Genomic DNA, 26,406 nt, shown 5'->3' with positions numbered 1-26,406 from the left:
ATCGAAGAACTTGACTAAGAGCAGAACAGATAAAGATGATCCATATAGCAAACAACAACTAATTTGGGAATGAGACATAGTATATTGAAATGCAACATTTGTTTGGATCTTCTAGCCACTGTAAACTGGGGAAAATCACAATTTGATCAAATTAAAAAAAATATGTTTCTTCTTGTTTTCATTTTAAAACTGTCTTTGAGAGGTCAATATTAAAAGACACAAGGGAGACCCTTGTGCAAATGTTTGTTCACAAGCATAAGACAATACTTGGTTATCACAGGCAGCATATTGACAAATTCATGAATCTTTGTTATCATCCAATCACAGTATCTAAGACAAAAGAAAGAACCAAATACATGTCTAAAGAAACTATATGATTGAGTAAATTCAAGAAGTATAGTTCCTGATCGAATCCGATCCCAACATGGGGTTCCATGGATTCTCCAAATCCAATCCAAAAAGCTATTGGATTGCTGGTGCAATAGTTCTTATCATCATTCTCACAATTATCTTAAAGAAGTTAGCTGTTTATCTATATTATAAAGGCAATAAGCAGCTTTCAAAAACAAAACCAGATGAAGAAAATCAAGTTGATGAAAAGTCCAGAGAGATCAGTATTGATTGTAATGCTACTATAAGAACTTATCCACTAGAAGAGTTGAAGATGGCAACCAAAGATTTCAAGATTCGGATTGGCGTTGGAGCAACTTCATATGTTTATCTTGCTGAGCTTGAAGATGGAAGATTAGGTGCGGTGAAGCGTGTCATGGAGGAAAGAGGTGGCAAAACAAAGATGTTCTTGGATGAAGTCTCGGTCTTGCTTAGAATATCGCATCCAAACTTGGTCGGGTTAATGGGTTTTTGCTTGGACAAAGGTAATCAACTTTAATCTCCTAAATTCCACAAGTTTTATAAATGTTATCACATATATTATAGTGAAGACAAAGAAGACTTAATCATTGGCTCAAATCAAAGCCAAGAAAGAAATATCAAATGAGATGAAATTAAAACTCTCTTTTGGTCTGTTTTTTCTGGACATGGTATTTGGTATTATCCTTATACTTTGGTTTGAGAATTAAGAAACATGTATGGAGTATTCTTCACAATGTTTTCAGCTGTTTTCTATTCTCCAATACACTCCCCCTCCACACTTCACAGTAAAATGACTAAAATCATAAACCCTCTTTGGATTATTTTTGTGGATGATAAATTTTAACATTATTATTGCTGGCATGAAGCTTAAGCTGCATGAAAATGAATACATTTTACAATGTTTAGGACATACTGTAAATTTTTCCAATAGAATTATCCACGCCTACGAAGGGAAGATATTGAAGCGTGTGACCATCTCATCTGAAGGCTTAAACTGTTATAAAGAGTAGCACACATTTTATTTAATCAATTATGTCTTCAATGTGCCGACCAAATGCTGGCCTGATTTTTCTTAACGGACCAAACATGTAAAAATTCTTTTTGACAATAGGAAGCAGTGAAACGCGAATTGAGAACCTCTGCCCGTTCTGATACAATGTTAAGAAAATGGACCTTAGCCCTAACTCAGTTGCAAAAGCTAACTCATGAGATGAAGATTGCTAATACCATAAAAGGAAACAAACATCCCATCCCTCAACTAGTGTGGGACACTTAATAGAAGAAATCATCGAGGCCTTGTTAACCATTAACTCTATTAGATAATGGATCAGAACCATGTTTTGTCACAAAACTAAATGTTAGATAGCTGTTCAGATACTTGAATGAACAGCAATTGTCTTAAGTGGTAGATGATACCAAGGAAGATGACTTCCCCGGGGGGTTGGGGGTGGAGTAGAAAGAATATTCACCATGAAAATCCCAAAAGAAATACATCGAAGGGAATGTTTGTCCGAATGATACAAGGCTTCCATTGGCTATATACTGAAGAAGAGACAAGTGCACTTGTTGGTGAACTAAGAAAAACCCATCAAGATTCTTTTGCTGTCATCTTCCTTTTGTTACAATTAATGTCTTTTCTTTATACTATAAGACAAACGTTACAATGCTTCATATTCACCAAGAAAATCCCAAAAGAAAAACATCAAAGAGAATTTTGGTCAAAATGAAAAAGGTCTTGTATTGGCTCTATATTTATTGAAGAAGAGACAAGAGTATTTGTTGGCGAACTAACAATAAAAGCCCATCGCGATCCATTTTGCTGGCCTCTTCCTTTTGTCCCATATATATATATATATATATATATATATATATATATATATATATATATATATATATATATATATATATATATATATATATATATATATATATATATATATATATATATATATATATACAGATATGATTCAAATTCAGCTCCATTTATAAATTAAAGCAGGAGAACAATTACTACTTTTGGAGTATGTTCCTAACAAAAGCCTTTTTGAGAGGCTGCACACATACCATGGGCAATCCTCTGGTGTACTATCATGGTCTAATCGTCCAAACATTGCTTTAAACGTTGCTCGTGCTCTTGACTATCTCCACTCAGTAGCTGACCCACCGGTCATACACAGAGATGTCAAATCATCAAACATACTGTTAATCGACGACGATCATGCAAAGCTTGCAGATTTCGGGCTATGCAAGTTAGGCAATGATGCTGTAAGCGCAAGCACTCCTACTAAAGTAAAGGGTTCACTTGGTTATGTTGACACCTATTACCTTAACACGGGGCTAGTATCACCAAGAAGTGATGTTTATAGCTTTGGAGTGTTACTTCTCGAGCTCATTACAGGGCTGAAGTCGGTGCAGGGGTCGATGACACTTGCCGAATATACAGAGGAATGTAGGAAAACTGAGGATTTGGAGGTGCTAATTGGTATGTTGGATCCAGAACTCAATGATACTACAGATATAGAACAGCTAAGGGTTTTGGTTGATGTGGCTAACTCAGCTTTGTTCGAAAATTCTGAAGCAAGACCAAACATGACACAGATTGTCCAGAGAATTTCAAGTTGCATGGAGCCTCAGCCTTTACCCGAATTGCCTGTATAGAACTAACAAGTGTTTACAATTAGCTCTTACATGAACATAAATGTAAAACCACCTATCTAGTCAACCTTTGAATAGCCATTTTTTGTATATAGGAACTCACCCTAAGTATTATATTCTGCTTTACTTGTGAAGTGATCTGAATACTTAATCGAAAACCTTAAGGTAATAGGTGGAGGGGTCCAAAATCTTTACAAACATCATATTTCTCAGTTTTCAATCCTTCCGTTTTGGTTTTCTAATCATCTTTGAAGCACTAGTAGCAAGATGAGTACAGTACTCAATATATATGCATCATTACTGCACCGCTAAAATTGGACTGTAAGTTGTATGTACATTTATACCTTCTTATGTCTATATGTTGTCACCCAGCTTGTGAAGGTTCTCATCTTCCAAGCTAGAACAATATTTCATTGGTATATGTAACGACCGGGTCGGTCGTTTTGAGTGTTGTAGTCCCGTTCTCCCATCTACTGCTCATTTTATGCTTAATTGTTGTTATGTGACTTGTCGGGGTAGTTGATTCGGTTCTGGGGATGTTTCGGAATGCGATGAGACACTTAGACTCAAGATTGGAAGCTTAAGTTGAAAAGGTTGATCGGATATTGACTTACGTGTAAATGACTCCGGAATAAAATTTTGATGGTTCCGATAGCTCCGTTGGGTGATTTTGGACTTAGAAGTGTGTCCGGATAGTGATTTGGAGGTACGTAGTTGATTTAGGCTTGAAATGGTGAAAGTTAAAAAATTAGAAGCTTTGGAAATTTAGAATTTTGACCGAGAGTTGACTTTGTGATTACCGGGCTTGGGCTTTTGTTCTAGGAGTTGGAGTAGGTCCGTTGTGTCATTTATGACTTGTGTGCGAAATTTGAGGTCAATCGGACTTGATTTGATAGGTTTCGGCATCGATTGTAGAAGTTGAAGTTTCCTAGTTTCCGTTAGGCTTGAATTGAGGTGTGATTCGTATTTTCGATGTGATTTGAGGCCTCGACTAAGTTCGTATCATGTTTTAGGACTTTGTTGGCATATTTGGTTGAGGTCTCGAGGGCCTTGGGTGAAGTTCGAATGGTTATAGGGTCGAATATTGGAAGTAGAGGATTGCTGAAGTGCACTAGGTCTGGTGCACTCGCACCTGCGAGGAATTGGTCGCAGGTGTGAGGTCGCAGAAGTGAAGGAGGCATCGTAAGAGTAGATTTGGGTGAATTGAGCAATAATCGCAGGTGCGGGATTTGGGTGAGTTGAGCAGGCATCGTAAGAGGCATCATGAGGCCAGGTCTTATTGGAGTAGGAATTTGCACGGTTTGAGGTAAATAACACTTTTAAACTTGGTTCTGAGGGTATGAAACCCCGAATTACGTGTTATGTGATTGGTATTGAGGTGACGCACATGCTAGGCGACGGACGTATGGGGCTGCACCGTAGGAATTATGACTTGGTCAATTCCATGGAACTATGTAGTTGAATAATCTTATCGTTATCCGTATATTCTCCATGTGATAGAGAAATTGAGATACTAGTCATGTTAGAAATCATGCTTAGGCTGCGTGCTGGTACTGTTAGGACCCACAAAGGTCGTGATGCATGTTGAATTATTTGCTTAAATTGTAATTATGTACTCAGACACAGCTATTATTTACATATCATATCTCAGTCTCTATTGCCATTTATTGATACATCATATCATCATTGTTTGGGGTGATTATCATGTTTCCTGTGAGCCCAAAAGACTAAGAGATTGATGACTGAGTGAGACCGAGGGCCTGATTGTGAGAATATTTATGGGATCGGGCTCCACCCCGCAGCATGTTTCATTGATTCGTTCCATGATTGGATTATTATAGCGCTTGGGCTGGATTTTCCCCTTTGGAGTCTGCACACCTACAGTGAGCGCAGGTACCTACTGAGTGCGAGAGCGAGTGCCAAGCTCGAGTGCCGAGCGATTGGGAGGATTGAGTGACTGTGAGGATGGAGTGACTGTGAGGAATGTGTGACTGTGAGGAATGAGTGACCATGAGATGGATTGAATGAGAGGACTGAGTGATTGATAGTATGAGAGTACGCATATGATTTCATCACTGTTTTTGTACTTCAGTTGACATACATAACTGACATGTAGATATCGAGATATACCTTATCTTATTTCAGTTGAACTTGACATATCTTACCTGTTTGAGCTTTAACTGTTAAATTTGGAAGCATGTCTACCTTTCGGTATTGTATTTCTATAATTGAACTGTACATATAAAGCCCATCACTGCTTTCAGCCCAATAGTTAGACTTGTTACTTACTGAGTTGGTTGTACTCATGCTATACCCTTCACTTCGTGTGTAGATCCAGGTGTTTTCGGACACGGTGGTTGCTGATTTCTCAGCGTTTATAGTCATTTGGAGATTATCGAGGTAGCTGCCCTAGCGTCCGCAGACCTTGACTCTCATCCCCTATCCCTCAGTTTTACTTGTTCAGTTTCAATTTCTTAGACAGTATTTCAGACTTTTTATTTATATAGATGCTCATGTACTCAGTGACAACCTGGTTTTAGGAAACTTCTGTATCGAGTTGTGACGGTTTTTATTGGCTTTACTTTGAGATTTTAACTATTTAAACCTATTTTGGTATATTTTAAATTTGAAAGTATTGGAAATGTTTGAGTTGTCGGCTAGCCTAGTATCATGATAGGCGCCATCACGACAGGTTGAGTTTTGGGTCGTGATAAGTTGGTATTAGAGCCTAGGTTACATAGGTCTCACGAGTCATGAGCAGGTTTAGTAGAGTCTTGCGGATTGGTACAGAAACGTCTGTACTTATCTTCGAGAGGCTGCCGAACCCTTAGGAAAACTTCACATTCTTGTATTCTTGTCGTGCGAATTTATTGATTATGGGAACTAAACTTCTGTTATTCTATTCTCTCACAGATGGTGAGGACACGTGCTACCGGACCGGACGGACAACCACCAATACCACCAGCTAGGGCGACGAGAGGCCGAGGTGCAGCTCGTACAATAGCTAGAGCAGCACCTGTAGATCTACCAGTTTCTCCAGTGCAGGAGCAGGTTCTAGATGTGGTTGAGCCAGTGGAGCCAGCTTAGGCACCAGCTGTGCCCATTGTGATTCCAGGCCTTCAGGAGGCTTTGGCTCAGATATTGACTGTGTGCACTAGCCTTGCTCAGGCGGTTTCTATTCAGATTGCGCCAGCCACTTCTCAGGCCAGGGGAGGTACTCAGGCTCCCGCCGCCCGAACTCCAGAGCAGGTGATACAGGGACTTCAGACACAGAGGGTCCAACCAGCCCAACTGGTTGCAGTTGCTCTAGCCCAGGTGGGTCCCGTTATGAGTTGAGGAGTAGAAGAGATGAGAGAGGTTTGGGAGGCTCCAGCCCTCATCATTTAGTGGGGCTGAGTTAGAGGATGCCCAGGACTTCTTGGATAGGTGCAAGCGGATTCTTCGCATAGTGGGTATTCTAGAGACTAGTGGAGTCACCTTTACTACTTTTCAGCTATCAGGGGCTTCCTTCAGATGGTGGGAGGTTTATGAGAGGCGCAGGCCAGTCGGTGCAGCACCACTTTCATGGCATGAATTTTCCGTTCTCTTCTTGGAGAAGTTTGTGCCACGGACCCGTATGGAGGAGCTTCGCACGTCGAGCAGCTGTGTCAGGAGGGCATGTCTGTGACCCAGAATGAGATGATATTTTTAGTTGCATTTTGTTAGAAGGCTCATTTATGGCAGAGGATTACGAGGTTCATTTATGGCATCCACTATCAGTTGCGTTTTGTTATGATTCGGGAGAGTGTATCAGGTGCTACGTTTGACGAGGTGGTTGATATCGCCCGGATTAGGAGGTTCATTAAGAGGTTCATTTATGGCCTCCACTATCAAGTGTCATGACTTGATTTCTACTTTGATTAACATAGTGTTTGAGCACTTGAATTGTAATGAATTTTATGAGAAGTTTTTGGTGTTTCATATGCTTTGGATTAATTGTTGGTACCAATCAAAGTCATGTGTTTGTACTTAAGTAGACCTTTTGACTTGGTATGATATGGATGCACTATTGAGTTAAATACTTGGAAGAAGATTTTGTGCTTTGATTGCTTGAGGACAAGCAATAGTTTAAGTTTGGGGGTTTGATATGTTGGTAATTTACCAACTTATCTCGTCTTTAATCTTAGATTTTTTGCTATGTTTGATTGATAAAATAATGTGTTTAATATCGTTTACTTCTACTTTACAGGTTTTATGTGACTTAGAAGTGATCGAAAAGAAACCAAGCAAAAACAAGTCAAAAGGGGGCTCAAAAACAGAAATCTGGAAAATGGCCTCAGATGTCGCAATTGCGACATCAACTTGGCAAATGCGAAGTGTCAGTAAAATAGCAGAAGTCACAATTGTGATGGAGGAATCACAAATGCGAAGTCAACCAGACAAGTCAACCTTTGCAAATGCGAAACCAAGTGCACTGTGCTTAAATTCGCAAATGCGAACTTTGAGACAGCAAATGCGACACTCAACAATAATGCAATTATTCGCAATGGCGATCCTCACTTCGCAAATGCGAGTATCGCGCTTCAGTTCTGGGCACTTCTGTAATTTCATATTTTTTGGCCCCAAATCCTTTAATACACAACCTAACTCATTTGTAAAATATCTTTGGCAGATCTTTGGCCAATCTCTGGACATCTTTGACATCTCTTGACTAGAGAAGATAAGTTTTGGAGCAAGGGTTCTTGCACACACACTTGGGTCTTGGATATTTGAAACTTTTGGTTGAGAATTACTTACCCATTTATATTCATTTCTTCATTTCCTTGCTTTGTATTGAATATTTAAGTGTGTAGTATTTTTTCCAACACTTGAAGCTTGTTTATGGGAATATTCACATTTAAAGTGTGGATTAAATATCTTGTTGTGTTTATGTATTGAACGATTTTTATTTATATTGAAGTGAGTTATTATTTCTTTAATTATTCTTGTTCTTTAATGTTTCCAAAGGGATTATCTAACCCTAGGGCTTGCCCATTCACTTCAAATTAAATTTGGAAAAGATAATTTTTGGTTGGAAAAGATTAATTAACAAGAACTTGAGGCGTTAACCCTCTTTATAGATTCTACCTAGGGATAGGATTGAACTATTTGTAGTCATATTCAGGTGTGCTTAATCTCTTAATTGTTTTAGGAATAATTCAATTAGGAAGTCTTGTTAGTATTCGGAAGAAGCTAATATAGAATTATTACCCGAGTTTAATTAACATAAACTCGCTCATATTTGTAAAATCGTGAAATACATTGGATCGTTCCTTGAGTGTAATTCCCCGTGTATCCATGCTTGTAGCCATTGATCATTTTCTTTTCTTTTAAGGTTAGTTTATATTTCCGCATTTAGCTATAATATTTTCACAATCACCTTTTAAATGTTTGGCTTAGCATAACAAGTGATAATTCTCTTACACGCCTAATCGCCTACATATTGTTCTCTGTGAGATTCGACCCCAACTCATAGTTGGGTAAATTATGTTGCATGCAGCCATGTTTATTTACTTTTTAGTTGTGGATTTGGACGTTATCAAAATTGGCGCCATTGCCAGAGAATAATTTGGCGTATATAGGTTGTTTGAGAAATAAGCGTACGTGCTTTGGTCCGAACTTGTGAATATTTGTGTAATTATTTTCTTATCTTTGTTTATTTTCTTATTTGTTTTCTTGTTTATTTTCTTAGTTTTGAAAAATGGCATCGCTTAATGAAAATTGGTTGGATGATAGTTGTTCATACTTTGATGACCCTTGTCCTTATTGTGGAGGACTACACTCATGGAAAAATTATTTAGATTCTCCCGAGGGTGGATTGTGCGCACAATCTCAAACCCATGAGTGGAGTATATGTGATAAGTGTGGTGGTCAAAATGGTCATTGGGATAATTGTGATTATTTGTCCTTCCCTTTCCCCCGCTATAATGGTTCTACTTTTTGTGATGATAATTATAGGGATATGAAAGTGGAAGAAAGTGAGCATGGTCAAAATGGAGAATTCAAGCTCATGATGGAATGCCTACTTGAAGGAGGAAACAAAGAGCAAAATGCCTTGGAGCAACGTTTGGAAAATAGTCACCAAAATGATTTGGCGCTTGAAAGGTTGAACATACAAACGGGAGAATTGTTTGAAGCTTTAGAGGTCCAAAATGTCTCGTAAGTGAATGATAGCCAAGAACCTTCCTTAGATGTTGAAGCTGAAAATCCTTCTTTGTCACTAGATCAAAATCAAGAAGAACTCTCAAATGCTCAAAATGAGAGGATGATTCTCATGTTGGAGGCCGTTCTTGAAAATGAGGAGAAGCACAGCTTAGCTCTCGAGGACTTGAAACAAGTACTAACTCAAAATGATGAGAATATCCGCACCTTGGAAGATCAAATGAAAATATTGGTTAGGACTCATTATGCCCACTAACTAGAAAGTGTGGAAAGAGTTCAAGAAAAGTTCAACTTCGAGGAAGAAAGTGAGCTTTATTTTGAGGAATCAATAATTGAACATCCGCCAACCGACTCCATGCATATTTATGATGCGAAGAAAAATATGGAATTAGAGTCAACCGATGTAGTTGAAAAGATGGTTGAAAATGACTCTAGTTCGGGGGGAAAAGAGGATGTCAAAATCCGAAAAAAATTGCAAGTTGGGAGTTTGATATCTCATTCCAAGCATTTTTCATCTTTGGAATTCTATGGTGATATGGGAATTGAGTAGTGTGAATCCATATTATAATGCAAAGAATAAAGACAAGAGCCATACATCCTGCAATTTGAAAATTCAAGAACACAAAATGACATTCCTCAAAAGAAAACCAATAAATGCAAAATGAAGAAATTGATGGTTGGCTTGGTCATCTACTTACCACCGCCCGCCGCTCATGGTCACAAACTTGATTCCAAGTTGGGTGCCCAATTTATATCCTCCAAGTGGAGAGAAAAGTGGTAAAGATGACTTGTGTCGTGCCACGATGTTAAATGCGGCGCTTGGTGGGAGGCAACCCATCGTTTTCAACTTTTTAGTTATTCTTAACATTTTTATTTTGTTTTTAAATTTTTTCTTTTTAAAAATGGTTAATTTTATTATTTCTAATCAACCTACCAAGTTGCAGGAAGTTTGGAAGTATTCGGGACAAAAAGTAGGGAGATTGGGCAGTGAGAAATATTAGGTCCATGCCTCTGATTTGGCAATTGCGAACAAAGGTCCGCATTTGCGAACAGCTGGCCCATCGCAAAATCAAAGATTTAGTCGCAATTGCGAAACCCAGCTGACATTTTATCTCTCGCAATTGCAAGCTTGGTGTCGCAATTGCGACAACTGAGGGCCTTAAACGGGTAACTTTGCTTCACTTTTAACAAAAGTTCCAAAAATGTTTGCGGCTCTAAAACTAAAGGACTATTATCTTCCTCACTCTCCCAGCTTTGAAACTCCCTCATTTTCACTCCTAATTGCAAGCATCCAGGTATGAAAGCTTAATCTTTGCACTCTTTATGATTTTTAGCATACTCTTCTTCTTCTTCTTCTTCTTCTTCTTCTTCTTCTTCTCTCCTTGTGCTCTGAAAGACTAGGGCTCAAATTGATTCTTCTCTTATGTGCAAAATTGTTTGAAAAACATCTTAAATCGTGTTGTAATTTGTGGGTGAGGTTGGTTGAGGGTATGAGCTTCTTTTTTTGCTTAAAAAAATGGGGAAGTCTGAGTAACTATAGCTTGTTAGAATGTGAAGTAATTTTTGTGCCTTCAATGTGTTCGATGAAAGGACCGAATGAGATTCTTTGCCGAATCATTAAAATTTCTTCAATATGTGGTTGTGTGTGAAGTTTATTTCATGATTTTGTGCCTAAAAACTGATTGGACTCTTTAAAAGTGTGATTTTGTTCTAAAATTTTGGGACTGAACTGTTCTAGGTTTGAAGAGCTCCTGGGGACGATGGCATCACAATTGCGATAGCCTTTTCGCATTTGCTATAATTCGCATTTACGACAAGGTTAACGCAATTGCGAAAACCATCAGACCTGGCAATTTTCGCATTTGCAATGATTGGTTCGCAATTGCGACCTCTTTGGATTCCTTCTGCCATCGCAATTGCAATATCAGAGAGCAGGCTTCTGCTGAACTGAAAATCCAGAAAAGTTTTCTAAGGCTGGGTTTTGTCTGTCCAATCATGTTTTTGGCATATTGGACTCATTTTGCAATATATTTCCTAGCCATACTACATTTTTACTCCAATACTTTGTTTACAGGTACCATAAGCTGAAAATGAGCTCTAACTCCGACGAATCCGCGCATGACAACCCTTTGGAAGTAGAGGAGAACTATGACCAACACTGGTTCTTGTCATTGGAATGCCAGGAATGGTACTGTGCCGAGTTGATTACGGAGAAGTTGCTCTTGGAAAGTGGTATATTACTGGAAAAGGTCCCAGAACGTCTTCCCGAGTTCCATCAGAGGCTTGTAGACATGGGATGGACCTGTTTTGCCCCTCAACTTTGCAGAGCAAATGAGCAATGCGTGAGGGAATTCTATGCTAACCTTCCAACCATCAAGTTAAGAAAGCCAATCATGAAGATTCGTGGCAAAATGGTGAATTTCGGAGCTGAAGCTGTGAATCGAATCTATCACCTGCAGGACCATGACATTGCACCATTCCGTGAGAAAGATTGTGCCTCAGGCGAGTGGTTGATCTCCAAATTGTGCCCGGGTGAGGATTTTCCATGGTTTGCTGAAAAGAAAGGGATCACATTCAAAGAATTCACTACCGAAGCAAAGATATGGTTGGCCATCATATGCAGTCGCATATCCCCTGCGGGGAATACATGGAATGTACCAATGATGAGGGCTCAAATGATCGCTTCCATTCTTGATGATATCCAGCTCATTGTTGGTGCGATTTTCATCCATGAGCTAAGAGATTATCGGAGGCAGGATGGTCAATCACTGATGTTCCCATCTCTCATCACTGAGTTGTGCCATTTTGCAGGGGTTGAGGATCACACGGAAGACAACTCAATAGATCCGGGAAAGCCTATTACTCCACTGAAGAAAAGAGGAGAGGACAGCGCCGTGAAAAGAAAAAAAAAGGTTGGGATCTTCTTCTCAGACCGACCAGGGTAGCTAGCCATCATCTTCTGCAGGAGGACCATTTGCTATGCTTTCCGAGGAGATGCGAAAAATTCGCGACCTAGTAGCTGGCCTTCCACAGGGACCTAGGGAAACATCTGAGGGACCCTCTGTATGCATTTCAAAGAAAGCATTTCAAAAGTATCTCGAGGATCAAAAGAAGCAGGGGATCACCTTAAGAAGATGGAGAAAGCATACGCTGATTTGGCCATGGTGCACAGTACTTTGAGTACTTCTCATGCCAAGTTGGCAAATGCTCACACCAGGATGAAGAAGAGGGAGAAGAAGAGAGATAAATTCTTCACCCGCATATGGAAGGGTGTGAAGGGGCTATGGAAAGTTCTAAAGCCTCAAGAGTTAGTGCCATCGACCGAGTCGGAAGATGATGATGATGCTCTAGTTCATTGGTCCGAGGAAGAGGAAGAGGAGGAGGCTACGACTGAGTATGACAGTGAGGAGAGCATTTGATGCAGTATTCAGGTAGCACTTTTCACCATTTTACTCTATTTTGTTTAGTTTTATTGAGGACATTGCAACATTTCTAGTTGGAGTGGCTTCTTGTATAACTTTTGATATGGTAGATTGATATTTTGTTTTCATGTGTTGTGTTATATTAGTATGTTTACTAGCTTCTTGATTTTTTTTATTTATATAGTATGTTTTATTTACTCGACGTTTACTAACTTCTTGATTTTTGTTTTAGTATGTTTCATTTACTTCATGTGTACTAGCTTCTTAATTTTTTATTTTACTTTATTTGCAATAACCTTGGTTCTCTTTATACCACAGTTCTTTTTCCGAAGATGTCAATTTTCTTTTAAACCGAGTACTTTTGGTAAATTATTATGTCGACTTTTTCCGATGATGGATAGCTAGGCCGCTTTCTTAAGGGAATTAGTCCTGTAGTTTAGATATAGTTTTTGTTGGGGTTTATGCCCATGGACCAATTTGTGGCTTGCTTGGTACCAACATGATTTAAACCTCGTCATATGAATTTTTGATCTTTGAAAAAGAAAAAATGATTGAAATAATGATCATTGTCATGACTTTTAGACTCAACTTTTAACTCTTTGATTCATTAAATAGTCTCTTAGGCTATATGTGACTTCTTTGAGTTCATTGGTTTCAATTGGATTTTTGATTTGTATTCTACTCGAGTTTTCATGTTCCATGTGTGGTGAGATTTATTGTGAGTTCTTTTGGATTATTTGTAGTCTAGAACTTACCTGGAATGTGCTTCAAGGCAAAATCCTAGACTAACTTGGATTGAAAAATGATGTTAGGCCTTCCTTGGACCGTTATTATGCCTTAAATTTTCTACCCTCGCATATTTTCTCTGGTCAATGCCTTTTGAGCCTTTAAACTTTTTCTTTGGCAACCATGTTACAAGCTTTAACCCTTTGTTCTTTATTGATCTATCTTTTGGCATCCTACCTCCCTAAGTACTTTGAAAGTGTAAACATAGGCTAAAAGCCTAAGTTTGGGGGTGAAGGTTGGAAAAGTTGTGATGTGGAAGTTGCTTAAAAGGTGAAAGGTAAATAAAAAAAAATATAGCGGAACCTTCCTTGATTTAAAAGAAATGAGTAAGAAAGAAGAAAAATGAAGGAAAATAAGGAATTGTGAATAAATGGAAAACTAGGTGATGAAATGAAAAATGAAGAAAGGTTGGAAAAGTTTTTGAAGGAAGTGTACTTTAATTGTTGAAAATTTATAGTGCTTAGGGAGGTTTTGAGTCACTCTAACCAAAATTGTGCCTTACCTTAACCAAAAGCCTAAACTACAACCCTTTAAGTCCTAGTTGATTTTGAACCAAGTTTGTCTACATTAGTGGAGAAATACATGAAGGGCAAGTGTCACGTCCCGAACCTAGGAGCGATACAAGCACCCGGTGCCTCACCTAACCTGGCGTACTAAATTGCGACTAAGGGACTCTGAACACATAATGTCATACTTTGGCCATGGGGCCACCTTGCAAGACAATTTGCGAAGCAAAATATAAAACTGAATGGAAGCTAGCACTAACTAAACATCAATATAAAGCTAGGCTAAAAAGGCCGTCATAGCTACTACAGCTGACAAACCACCAAATTATACATACCAGGCCTACAAACCCAACATACTGCACTAACCAACAGGATATGTCTACAAGCCTCTACTGATAGACATATTGTGATCAGAACAGTGCCCCGACCTACCCATATTATATATATAAATACATACATAAGATGCACACAAAAACCTAGACCCGATAACTCCAAAGGATGTGGAGCTTACCGATCAGGCTAAACTCTGGAAACACCTACTGAGGAGGTCTACTCGTCTGTCTATCTGAACCTGCATGCATGAAATGCAGCGTCCCCGAAAAAGGGACGTCAGTACGAAATAATGTACCGAGTATGTAAGGCAATAACATAACTGAAAATCGAAACTGAACTGATAATATAATAACTGGAAGTAACTGGGAGTCAAAGATGATCTGGAGATATACTTACCTGCTGATAGTGACTAAACTCCTTCAATATAGTAAGTAAAATAAATGTCCGGCCCTATAAGGCTCGGTACGTGTAAATGCTCGGCCGTAGTAGGCTCGCTCATAGGCGCTCGGCCATACTGGGCTCTATATCTCGGCCATCCTGGGCTCACTCATAGGCGCTCGGCCACAGTAGGCTCGGTATATGTAACTTACCATCTGATCAGAGGTTGCCCAATAGAGGCCTGCCCACCGATTATAGCTTGATGGTGGTGAAAACAGTGTAATACTGTATATATATATACACCCTCTACTCTCTTGACTGAATAAAGACAAAACTAAACTGAATATGAAGTCCCAATAAAGAATAATATTGTAACTTATGAGACTAGAATAATGTGAATAAATTTATGAATACGAACTTCTCTTTATGTCTCATTATTAACACATGTAGCTACGAGATCATGCCAAAATGAAGGAAGGGCTTAGCCTTAACATACCTTATCACAATCTTTCCAATCACCAAGTTGAACTCACCTCTTTGCACCTTAATCTACAAGAATGATAATAATACTATCATTAAGTTACGAAAGGTACAACTATCGCACAACGAACGACAAACTTATTTTGTATTAAAACGGGCAGCATCTCCCCTATAATCCTTACTTCCTCCAAATTCAAGATAACACCAACAATACAAGAACAGAACAATAACAACATATATACATCATTTTCCAGCCCTATATACACCATCAAATACTACAAAATAGCCCAACACACCCCAATCTCTTCGTACACAAAACGACCACCGTAGTAGTGTCAAACGACCCGAAAATGTTATGACGAACGACCAGCCAACCACCCTACATTTATATGGTGTTTATAAACCACCTTCCTCCTCCAAAAATCCGCAAAATAGTAGTAAAACACGCAGCCCAACAGCAATACAAAACAGTCCAAAAAACAGTCCGCTACAAGTGAATAACTCGAACTCACGGCTTCCGATCACCGTCCCGTGAGTTCTTACAAGTATAGAACGACTTACCATGAATTTACAGAAGAAAAATGGTATGAAAGAGAGCAGTAAACTCACCTTATTTGTTGGATAACTCAGCTCTTATCTTGGTTCTTCAAACTCTAGGTTTTACCTCCAATTAGAACTTGAAAGGGAGAGAAAATCAATTAGGGTTTGTGGGAAATTTTTGGGAGGATTCTTTGCAGAGCTTATGTCTGGTTATTATGCTCTATTTTAAGTCTACTATATGAAGAAGATAGGCCCTTAAAACGCCTCTTTGGACGACCCGAAATGGCCTATTTTTGGGCTTTCATTTAAGCAAGTAGGTGACACACCTACTTGTCACCTAGCAGCTTGCGCAGTATCGCACAAATGCCCATATCTTTCTACTCCAATGTTGTATTGACAAACGGTTTAATGCGTTGGAAAATAGACTCATAGATCTTTAATTTGATGGGTGGAACACCCCATAAATCTAAGTATATTGGGAGAAAATCGCAGTTAGATTTGACCCAAAGTTTCAGTAAAACTTATAAATGTAACTTGTGATGACTTTCATCGACTTTTGTTCCACAACTCGCTTGACTTCAAAACATAACACACGGATGTCATACGACTAATATAAATTATAACATAATCTCCTTATCATGTTAATCACCCTAGTCTCACCCCATAGGTACATGTTATAACATTTTCAACTTGTCGACTTTCGACGAAACATTGTTTTATTTAATTGCTTTAGCTTCTGAACTGTCCAACCCTCTTTGTACTTGTTGTTCATGATCTTCAATATTTGTAACCTCAGAGGTAACATGATTAACTTACTTTATATACTTTTAAATATTATCTCATTTTTGGTCCTACATTAGTTTGCTTACGACACATTTTTACGTACGAAAATATAGGGTGTAACATCACTCCCCCCTTGGGAACATTCGTCCTCGAATGTTTACTCTTAGAGACTTTGGAAAATTTTGCCAAAGTATCCTTCGTACACTACATTAAAACCAACCTGCACGTAGCCAGAAACATACTATGCATGCCACACATGGCCAATCTTTATAAATAGCAGCAATTTGCCTCACCGACCGTTAATCATAAATATTGAAAGTGAAAAATAAAAGATTACCTGATGACCTGCTAGCCTACATAGAGCTATGTTGTAGCGTCCCATCTCGAACCATATCTTTAGTTTGAAATAGGTGGGGGTATTTAGACTTCATTTCTTCCTCCGATTCCCACGTCATCTCTTCTACATTCTTGCTCCTCCAAAACTCCACAAAATAGTAGTAAAACACGCAGCCCAACAGCAACACAAAACAGTCCACAAAACAGTCCACTACAAGTGAATAACTCGAACTCACGGCTTCCGATCACCGTCCCGTGAGTTCTTACAAGTATAGAACGACTTACCATGAATTTACAGAAGAAAAATTGGATGAAAGAGAGCAGTAAACTCACCTTATTTTTTGGATATCTCAGCTCTTATCTTTGTTCTTCAAACTCTAGGTTTTACCTCCAATTAGAATTTGAAAGGGAGAGAAAATCAATTAGGGTTTGTGGGAAATTTTTGGGAGGATTCTTTGCAGAGCTTATGTCTGGTTATTATGCTCTATTTTAAGTCTAATATATGAAGAAAATAGGCCCTTAAAAGGCCTCTTTGGAAGACCCGAAATGGCCCATTTTTGGGCTTTCATTTAAGCAAGTAGGTGACACACCTACTTGTCACCTAGCAGTTTGCGCAGTATCACACAAATACCCATATCATTCTACTCCAATGTCGTATTGACAAACGGTTTAATGCATTGGAAAATAGACTCATAGATCTTTAATTTGATGGGTGGAACACCCCATAACTCTAAGTATATTGGGAGAAAATCGCAGTTACATTTGATCCAAAGTTTCAGTAAAACTTATGAATGTAACTTGTGATGACTTTCATCGACTTTTATTCCACAACTCGCTTGACTTCAAAACATAACACACGGAAGTCATACGACTAATATAAATCATAACATAATCTCCTTATCATGTTAATCACCCTAGTCTCACCCCAATGGTACATGTTATAACATTTCCAACTTGTCGACTTTCGACGAAACATTGTTTTATTTAATTGCTTTAGCTTCTGAACTGTCCAACCCTCTTTGTACTTGTTGTTCATGATCTTCAATATTTGTAACCTCAGAGGTAACATGATTAACTTACTTTATATACTTTTAAATATTATCTCATTTTTGGTCCTACATTAGTTTTCTTACGACACATTTTTACGTACGAAAATATAGGGTGTAACATCACTCCCCCCTTGGGAACATTCGTCCTCGAATGTTTACTCTTAGAGACTTTGGAAAATTTTGCCAAAGTATCCTTCGTACACTACATTAAAACCAACCTGCACGTAGCCAGAAACATACTATGCATGCCACACATGGCCAATCTTTATAAATAGCAGCAATTTGCCTCACCGACCGTTAATCATAAATATTGAAAGTGAAAAATAAAAGCTTACCTGATGACCTGCTAGCCGACATAGAGCTATGTTGTAGCGTCCCATCTCGAACCATATCTTTAGTTTGAAATAGGTGGGGGTATTTAGACTTCATTTTTCCTCCGATTCCCACGTCATCTCTTCTACATTCTTGCACCTCCAAAACTCCACAAAATAGTAGTAAAACACGCAGCCCACCAGCAACACAAAACAGTCCACAAAACAGTCCGCTACAAGTGAATAACTCGAACTCACGGCTTCCGATCACCGTCCCGTGAGTTCTTACAAGTATAGAACGACTTACCATGAATTTACAGAAGAAAAATTGGATGAAAGAGAGCAGTAAACTCACCTTATTTGTTGGATAACTCAGCTCTTATCTTGGTTCTTCAAACTCTAGGTTTTACCTCCAATTAGAATTTGAAAGGGAGAGAAAATCAATTAGGGTTTGTGGGAAATTTTTGGGAGGATTCTTTGCAGAGCTTATGTCTGGTTATTATGCTCTATTTTAAGTCTAATATATGAAGAAAATAGGCCCTTAAAAGGCCTCTTTGGACGACCCGAAATGGCCCATTTTTGGGCTTTCATTTAAGCAAGTAGGTGACACACCTACTTGTCACCTAGCAGCTTGCGCAGTATCACACAAATAACCATATCATTCTACTCCAATGTCGTATTGACAAACGGTTTAATGCATTGGAAAATAGACTCATAGATCTTTAATTTGATGGGTGGAACACCCCATAACTCTAAGTATATTGGGAGAAAATCGCAGTTACATTTGATCCAAAGTTTCAGTAAAACTTATGAATGTAACTTGTGATGACTTTCATCGACTTTTGTTCCACAACTCGCTTGACTTCAAAACATAACACACGGATGTCATACGACTAATATAAATCATAACATAATCTCCTTATCATGTTAATCACCCTAGTCTCACCCCAATGGTACATGTTATAACATTTCCAACTTGTCGACTTTCGACGAAACATTATTTTATTTAATTGCTTTAGCTTCTGAACTGTCCAACCCTCTTTGTACTTGTTGTTCATGATCTTCAATATTTGTAACCTCAGAGGTAACATGATTAACTTACTTTATATACTTTTAAATATTATCTCATTTTTGGTCCTACATTAGTTTTCTTACGACACATTTTTACGTACGAAAATATAGGGTGTAACATCACTCCCCCCTTGGGAACATTCGTCCTCGAATGTTTACTCTTAGAGACTTTGGAAAATTTTGCCAAAGTATCCTTCGTACACTACATTAAAACCAACCTGCACGTAGCCAGAAACATACTATGCATGCCACACATGGCCAATCTTTATAAATAGCAGCAATTTGCCTCACCGACCGTTAATCATAAATATTGAAAGTGAAAAATAAAAGCTTACCTGATGACCTGCTAGCCTACATAGAGCTATGTTGTAGCGTCCCATCTCGAACCATATCTTTAGTTTGAAATAGGTGGGGGTATTTAGACTTCATTTCTTCCTCCGATTCCCACGTCATCTCTTCTACATTCTTGCTCCTCCAAAACTCCACAAAATAGTAGTAAAACACGCAGCCCAACAGCAACACAAAACAGTCCACAAAACAGTCCGCTACAAGTGAATAACTCGAACTCACGGCTTCCGATCACCGTCTCGTGAGTTCTTACAAGTATAGAACGACTTACCATGAATTTACAGAAGAAAAATTGGATGAAAGAGAGCAGTAAACTCACCTTATTTGTTGGATAACTCAGCTCTTATCTTGGTTCTTCAAACTCTAGGTTTTACCTCCAATTAGAATTTGAAAGGGAGAGAAAATCAATTAGGGTTTGTGGGAAATTTTTGGGAGGATTCTTTGCAGAGCTTATGTCTGGTTATTATGCTCTATTTTAAGTCTAATATATGAAGAAAATAGGGCCTTAAAAGGCCTCTTTGGACGACCCGAAATGGCCCATTTTTGGGCTTTCATTTAAGCAAGTAGGTGACACACCTACTTGTCACCTAGCAGCTTGCACAGTATCACACAAATACCCATATCATTCTACTCCAATGTTGTATTGACAAACGGTTTAATGCATTGGAAAATAGACTCATAGATCTTTAATTTGATGGGTGGAACACCCCATAACTCTAAGTATATTGGGAGAAAATCGCAGTTACATTTGATCCAAAGTTTCAGTAAAACTTATGAATGTAACTTGTGATGACTTTCATCGACTTTTGTTCCACAACTCGCTTGACTTCAAAACATAACACACGGATGTCATACGACTAATATAAATCATAACATAATCTCCTTATCATGTTAATCACCCTAGTCTCACCCCAATGGTACATGTTATAACATTTCCAACTTGTCGACTTTCGACGAAACATTGTTTTATTTAATTGCTTTAGCTTCTGAACTGTCCAACCCTCTTTGTACTTGTTGTTCATGATCTTCAATATTTGTAACCTCAGAGGTAACATGATTAACTTACTTTATATACTTTTAAATATTATCTCATTTTTTTGTCCTACATTAGTTTGCTTACGACGCATTTTTACGTACGAAAATATAGGGTGTAACAGCAAGCCTATGGTACTACTTGTGTGCATTTGAACTTCTTTGTGAGAGAGGGTTAATTCTTTCCATTGGATATCTCATATATATTTTGAATTACAATTTATGAAGGTGGGATTCTCTCTTAAGTGTGAGGGCACATGAGATTTTAGTTGTGAATTTAATTCCATTTTTCATTGGGAGGAATGAACTAGGGAAAGTTATTTGTGATAAAGAGGTAAATTTTAAAGCTTTAGTGTCATGACTTGATTGCTACTTTGATTAACATAGTGTTTGAGCACTTGAATTGTAATGAATTTTATGAGAAGTTTTTAGTGTTTCATATGCTTTGGATTAATTGTTGGTACCAATCAAAGTCATGTGTTTGTATTTAAAGTAGACCTTTTGACTTGGTATGATATTGATGCATTATTGAGTTAAATACTTGGAAGGAGATTTTGTGCTTTGATTGCTTGAGGACAAGCAATAGTTTAAGTTTGGGGGTTTGATAAGTTGGTAATTTACCAACTTATCTCGTCTTTAATCTTAGATTCTTTGATATGTTTGATTGATAAAATAGTGTGTTTAATGTCGTTTACTTCTACTTTACATGTTTTATGTGATTTAGAAGTGATCGAGAAGAAACCAACCAAAAACAAGTCAAAAAAGGGCTCAAAAGCAGAAATCTGGAACATTGACCTGCCAGGCATGCCACCCTACAGGGACATTGACTTTGGTATTGACTTGGTGTCGGGCTCTCAGCCCATTTATATTCCTCCATATCGTACTGCACCAACTGAGTTGAAGGAATTGAAAGAGCAGCTTCAAGAGCTTCTTGATACGGGGTTTATTAGGCCTAGTGTGTCGCCTTGGGGTGCACCGGTTCTGTTTGTAAAGAAGAAGGATGGTACTATGCGGATGTGCATCGACTATAGGCAGTTGAACAAAGTTACAATCAAGAACAAGTATCCCTTTCCGCTTATTGATGATCTATTTGACCGGCTTAAGGGAGCGAGAGTGTTCTCTAAGATTGATTTGAGGTATGGGTATCACCAGTTGAAGATTCGGGACTCGGATAATCTAAAGACAACATTTAGGACTCATTATGGTCTCTATGAGTTCCTTGTGATGTCTTTTGGGCTGACCAATGCCCTAGCAGCATTCATACATATGATGAACAATGTATTTCAGCCATATCTCGACTCATTTGTCATAGTATTCATTGATGATATCCTGGTGTACTCACGTAGTGAAGAGGAGCATGCCCAACATTTGAGGATTGTATTACATCGGCTGAGAGAGGAGAAACTTCATGCCAAGTTCTCCAAGTGTGAGTTTTGGCTTAGTTCTGTGGCATTCTTGGGGCACGTGTTGTCCAGTGAGGGGATTAAGGTGGATCCAAAGAAGATAGAGGCGGTTTAGAGTTGGCCCAGACCATCCTCAGCTACTGAGAATCAGAGATTTCTTGGCTTCGCCGGTTATTATCGTCGCTTTGTTGAGGGTTTCTCATCTATTGCAATGCCTTTGACCAAATTGACCTAGAAGGGTGCTTCTTTTAGGTGGTCGGATGAGTGTGAGGAGAGATTTCAGGAGCTCAAGACTGCCTTGACCACAACTCCAGTTCTAGTTTTGCCTTACACTTCTAGCTCTTATACAGTATATTGTGATGCTTCTCGGATTGGTATTAGGCGTGTCTTGATGCAGGAGGGTAGAGTGATTGGTATTCGCACCAGTTGAAGCCCCATGAGAAGAACTACCATGTTCACGATTTGGAGTTGGCTGCCATCATTCATGCATTAAAGATTTGGAGGCACTATCTATATGGTGTGTCTTGTGAGGTATTTATAGATCATCGAAGTCTCCAGTAGTTGTTCAAACAGAAGGGATCTAAATTTGAGGCAGCGGAGATGGTTGGAGCTTCTAAAGGACTATGATATTACCATTCTGTATCATCCTAGGAAGGCCAATGTGGTGGCCGATGCCTTTTGTAGAAAGGCAGTGAGTGTGGGTGGACTTGCATTTATTCCTGTTGGTGAGAGACTGCTTGCAGTTGATATTCAGGCCTTGGCCAACCAGTTCGGGAGATTAGATGTTTCGGAGCCCAGCCAGGTTCTAGCTTGTGTGGTTTCTCGGTCTTCCTTATATGATCGCATCAGAGAGAGCTAATATGATGACCCCCATTTGTTTGTCCTTAAGGACACGGTTCAGCATGGTGACGCCAAGGATGTTACTATGGGTATGATGGGGTGTTGAGGATGTAGGGTCGGATTTGTATGCCTAATGTAGATGGGCTACGTGAGTTGATTCTTGAGGACACCCACAGTTCACGGTATTCCATTCATCCGAGTGCCGCGAAGATGTATCAGGACTTGAGGCAGCACTATTGGTGGAGGAGGATGAAGAAGGATATAGTGAGGTTTGTAGCTTGGTGCCTAATTGTCAGCAGGTTAATTATGAGCATCAGAGACCGGGCAGATTACTTCAGAGGCTTGGGATTCCAGAGTGGAAATGGGAGCGTATCAGATATTAGAGGATATGCTACGTGCTTGTGTCATAGATTTCGGCGGTTCTTGGGATCAATTTCTACCGCTCACAGAGTTTGCCTACAACAACAGCTACCAATTGAGCATTAATATGGCTCCGGTGGGATGGTTTGAGCGGGGTGAGGCTTGGCTGTTGCTTACTGACTTAGTTCAGGATGCTTTGGACAAGGTAAAATTGATTCAGGATCGGCTTCGCACGATGCAGTCTAGACAGAAGAGTAATGATGATCGGAAGGTTCGTGATATTGCTTACATGGTTGGGGAGAAGGTACTGCTCAAGGTTTCACCCATGAAGAGTGTTATGAAGTTTGGGAAGAAGGGCAAGTTGAGCCCTCGATATATTGGGCCGTTTGAGGTGTTTTAGAGGATTGGAGAGGTGGCTTACAAGCTTGCCTTGCCTCCTAGTATGTCGAGTGTTCATCCAGTATTTCATGTTTCTATGCTCCGGAAGTATGTCGGCGATCTATCTCTTATTTTGGATTTCAGCACGGTTCATTTGGAGGTGATTGACTTATGATGTGGATCCGGTGGCCATTTTGGATCGGTAGGTTCGAAAGTTGAGGTCAAAAGACATAGCTTCAGTGAAGGTCCAGTGGAGAGGTCAGCTAGTTGAGGAGGCTACTTGGGAGACCGAGCGGGAGATGCGGAGCAGATACTCATGCCTATTTGAGACTCCAGGTATGTTTCTAGACCCATTCGAGGACGAACATTTATTTAAGAGGGGGAGGATGTAATGACCCGGCCGCTCATTTTGAGCGTTGTAGTCCTGTTCCCTCATCTACTGCTCATTTTATGCTTAATTGTTATTATGAGACTTGTCGGGGCAGTTGATTCGGTTCCGGGGATATTTCGGAATGCGATGAGACACTTAGTCTCAAGATTGGAAGCTTAAGTTGAAAAAGTTGATCGAATATTGTCTTATGTATAAATGACTCCGGAATGGAGTTTTGATGGTTCGGATAGTTTCATCGGGTGATTTTGGACTTAGGAGTGTGTCTGGGTAGTGATTTGGAGGTCTGTAGTTGATTTAGGCTTAAAATGGCGAAAGTTGGAAAAATTAGAAGCTTTGAAAATTTAGAAGTTTGACCAAGAGTTGACTTTATGGTTACCGGGCTCGGATTTTGGTTCCGGGAGTTTGAGTAGGTCCGTTGTATCATTTATGAATTATGTACGAAATTTGAGGTCAATCGGACTTGATTTGATAGGTTTCGGCATCGATTGTAGAAGTTGGAATTTCCTAGTTTCCATTAGGCTTGAATTGAGGTGTGATTCGTGTTTTCAATGTTGTTTGATCCAATTTGAGGCCTTGACTAAGTTCATATCGTGTTTAAGGACTTATTGGTATGTTTGGTTGAGGTCCCGGGGGCCTCGGGTGAAGGTTGGATGGTTATCAGATCGAAAAATGGAAGTGAAGGATTGCTGAAGTGCACCAGGTCTGGTGCACTCGCACCTGCGAGGAATTGGTTGCAGGTGCGAGGCTGCAGAAGCGAAGGAGGCATCGCAGGAGCGGATTTAGGTGAGCTGAGCAGTGATCACAGGTGTGATGAGTTGGTCCGCACCTGCGAGTTCGCATATGCGGAGTAAGGGCCGCAGGTGTGAGGTATGGGAGTAAGCCTGGGAAGCACAGGAGCGAAGGGTGTTTCGCAGATGCGGGCTCACATCTGCGTAAGATGGATCGCAGATGCGGAAGTGGGCTAAAGCAGTTGGATTGCAACAGTGGAGGAATCTCCGCAAAAGCAGAATCGTAGGTGCGATTAAATGATCCGCACAAGCGAAAAGCCTGGCAATGTGTATTAATTCGAGGGTTTCGCGATTTTTAATCATTTTGGACATTTCAAGCTCAGTCTAAGGCGATTTTTGAGAGGGCTTTTGAGGTGTTTCTTGCGGTAAGTCATTTGTGATCATTTTTATTCAATAATATTATTTCCCCATTGAATTTTCCACCTAGTTTGTGTGTTTTTAAGGTGGAATTTTGGGAGTTTGAGGCTAGGGATTTGGAGAGTTTAGTTTGGGGATTTGAGTGGTGTTTTGGTATCCGAATTTGGTAAATTTCATATGGTTGGACTCATGGTTGAATGGGCTTCCAGATTTTGTAACTTTTATCGGATTCCGAGACGTGGGCCCGGGGGTCTATGTTTGAGCTGACTTTTTGACGTTTGATTAAGAACTTAGTATTTTCTTATGGAATTGATTCCTTTAGCTCGTGTTGATTGTACTGAATTATTTTTGGCTAGATTCGAGGCATTCAGATACTGATTCGCGAGACAAGGGCTTATTGTAGTAAGGATTTGTACGGTTTGAGGTAAGTAACACTTCTAAACTTTGTTCTGAGGGTATGAAATCCCGAATTACATGTTATGTGATTGGTGTTGAGGTGACACACATGCTAGGTGACTGGCGTGTGGGCGTGCACCGTATGAATTATGACTTAGTTGAATTATCTTGTTCTTATCCGTATATTCTCCATGTGTTAGAGAAATTGAGCTGCAAGTCATATTAGAAATCATGCTTAGGCTACATGCTGGTACTGTTGGGACCTACAGATGTCATGTTGCATGTTGAATTATTTTCTTTAATTGTAATTATGTACTCAGTCACAAATATTATTTACATATCATATCTCAGTCTCTGTTGCCATTTATTGATACATCATATCTTCATTGTTTGATGACTGAGTGATGTCGAGGGCCTGATTGTGACAATATTTATGGGATCGGGTTGCACGCCGCAGTATGTTCCACCGATTCATGCCATGATTGGATTATTATAGTACATGGGCTGGATTTGCCTCTCCGGAGTCTGCACACTCACAGTGAGCGCAGGTACCTACTGAGTGTGAGAGCGAGTGCCGAGCGATTGGGAGGATTGAGTGACTGTGAGGATGGAGTGACTGTGAGGAATGAGTGACCGTGAGGATGGAGTGAATGGGAGGACTCAATGATTGATACTCTAAGAGTATGCATATGATTTCATGAATTATTTTTGTACTTTAGTTGACATACATAACTAACATGTAGATAACGAGATGTACCATATTTTGTTTCAGTTGAACTTGACATATCTTACTTGTTTGACCTTTAACTGTTGAATTTGGAAGCATTTCTATCTTTCTGTACTGTATTTCTGTAATTAAACTATACATGTGAAGTCCGTCACTGCTTTCAGCCCAATAGTTAGACTTATTA

The 26,406-nt window shown here is 39.3% G+C and overlaps 1 protein-coding gene across 1 annotated transcript; it reads left to right on the top strand.

Moving 5' to 3' along the window:
* The first annotated feature begins 381 nt into the window (after positions 1–381).
* LOC142177558 (putative receptor-like protein kinase At1g49730) lies at positions 382–3,240 on the top strand. The gene is made up of 2 exons (XM_075246681.1): positions 382–875; positions 2,372–3,240. Exons 1-2 carry the CDS (start codon positions 425–427, stop codon positions 3,028–3,030), a joined length of 1,110 nt encoding a protein of 369 aa, XP_075102782.1. The 5' UTR covers positions 382–424; the 3' UTR covers positions 3,031–3,240.
* The last annotated feature ends 23,166 nt before the right edge of the window (positions 3,241–26,406 follow it).

Source organism: Nicotiana tabacum, chromosome 23 (assembly GCF_000715075.1).
Source record: "Nicotiana tabacum cultivar K326 chromosome 23, ASM71507v2, whole genome shotgun sequence".
NCBI classification, from domain to species: domain Eukaryota; kingdom Viridiplantae; phylum Streptophyta; class Magnoliopsida; order Solanales; family Solanaceae; genus Nicotiana; species Nicotiana tabacum.
This window is presented reverse-complemented; position numbering and strand designations above follow the sequence as displayed.

Bases quoted from the DNA above. Each gene is read 5' to 3' on its own strand.
- LOC142177558 (XM_075246681.1), top strand. From the start codon at position 425: ATGGGGTTCCATGGATTCTCCAAATCCAATCCAAAAAGCTATTGGATT. The intron at 876-2,371 runs GTAATCAACTTT...AAATTAAAGCAG, and splicing joins GGGTTTTTGCTTGGACAAAG to GAGAACAATTACTACTTTTG.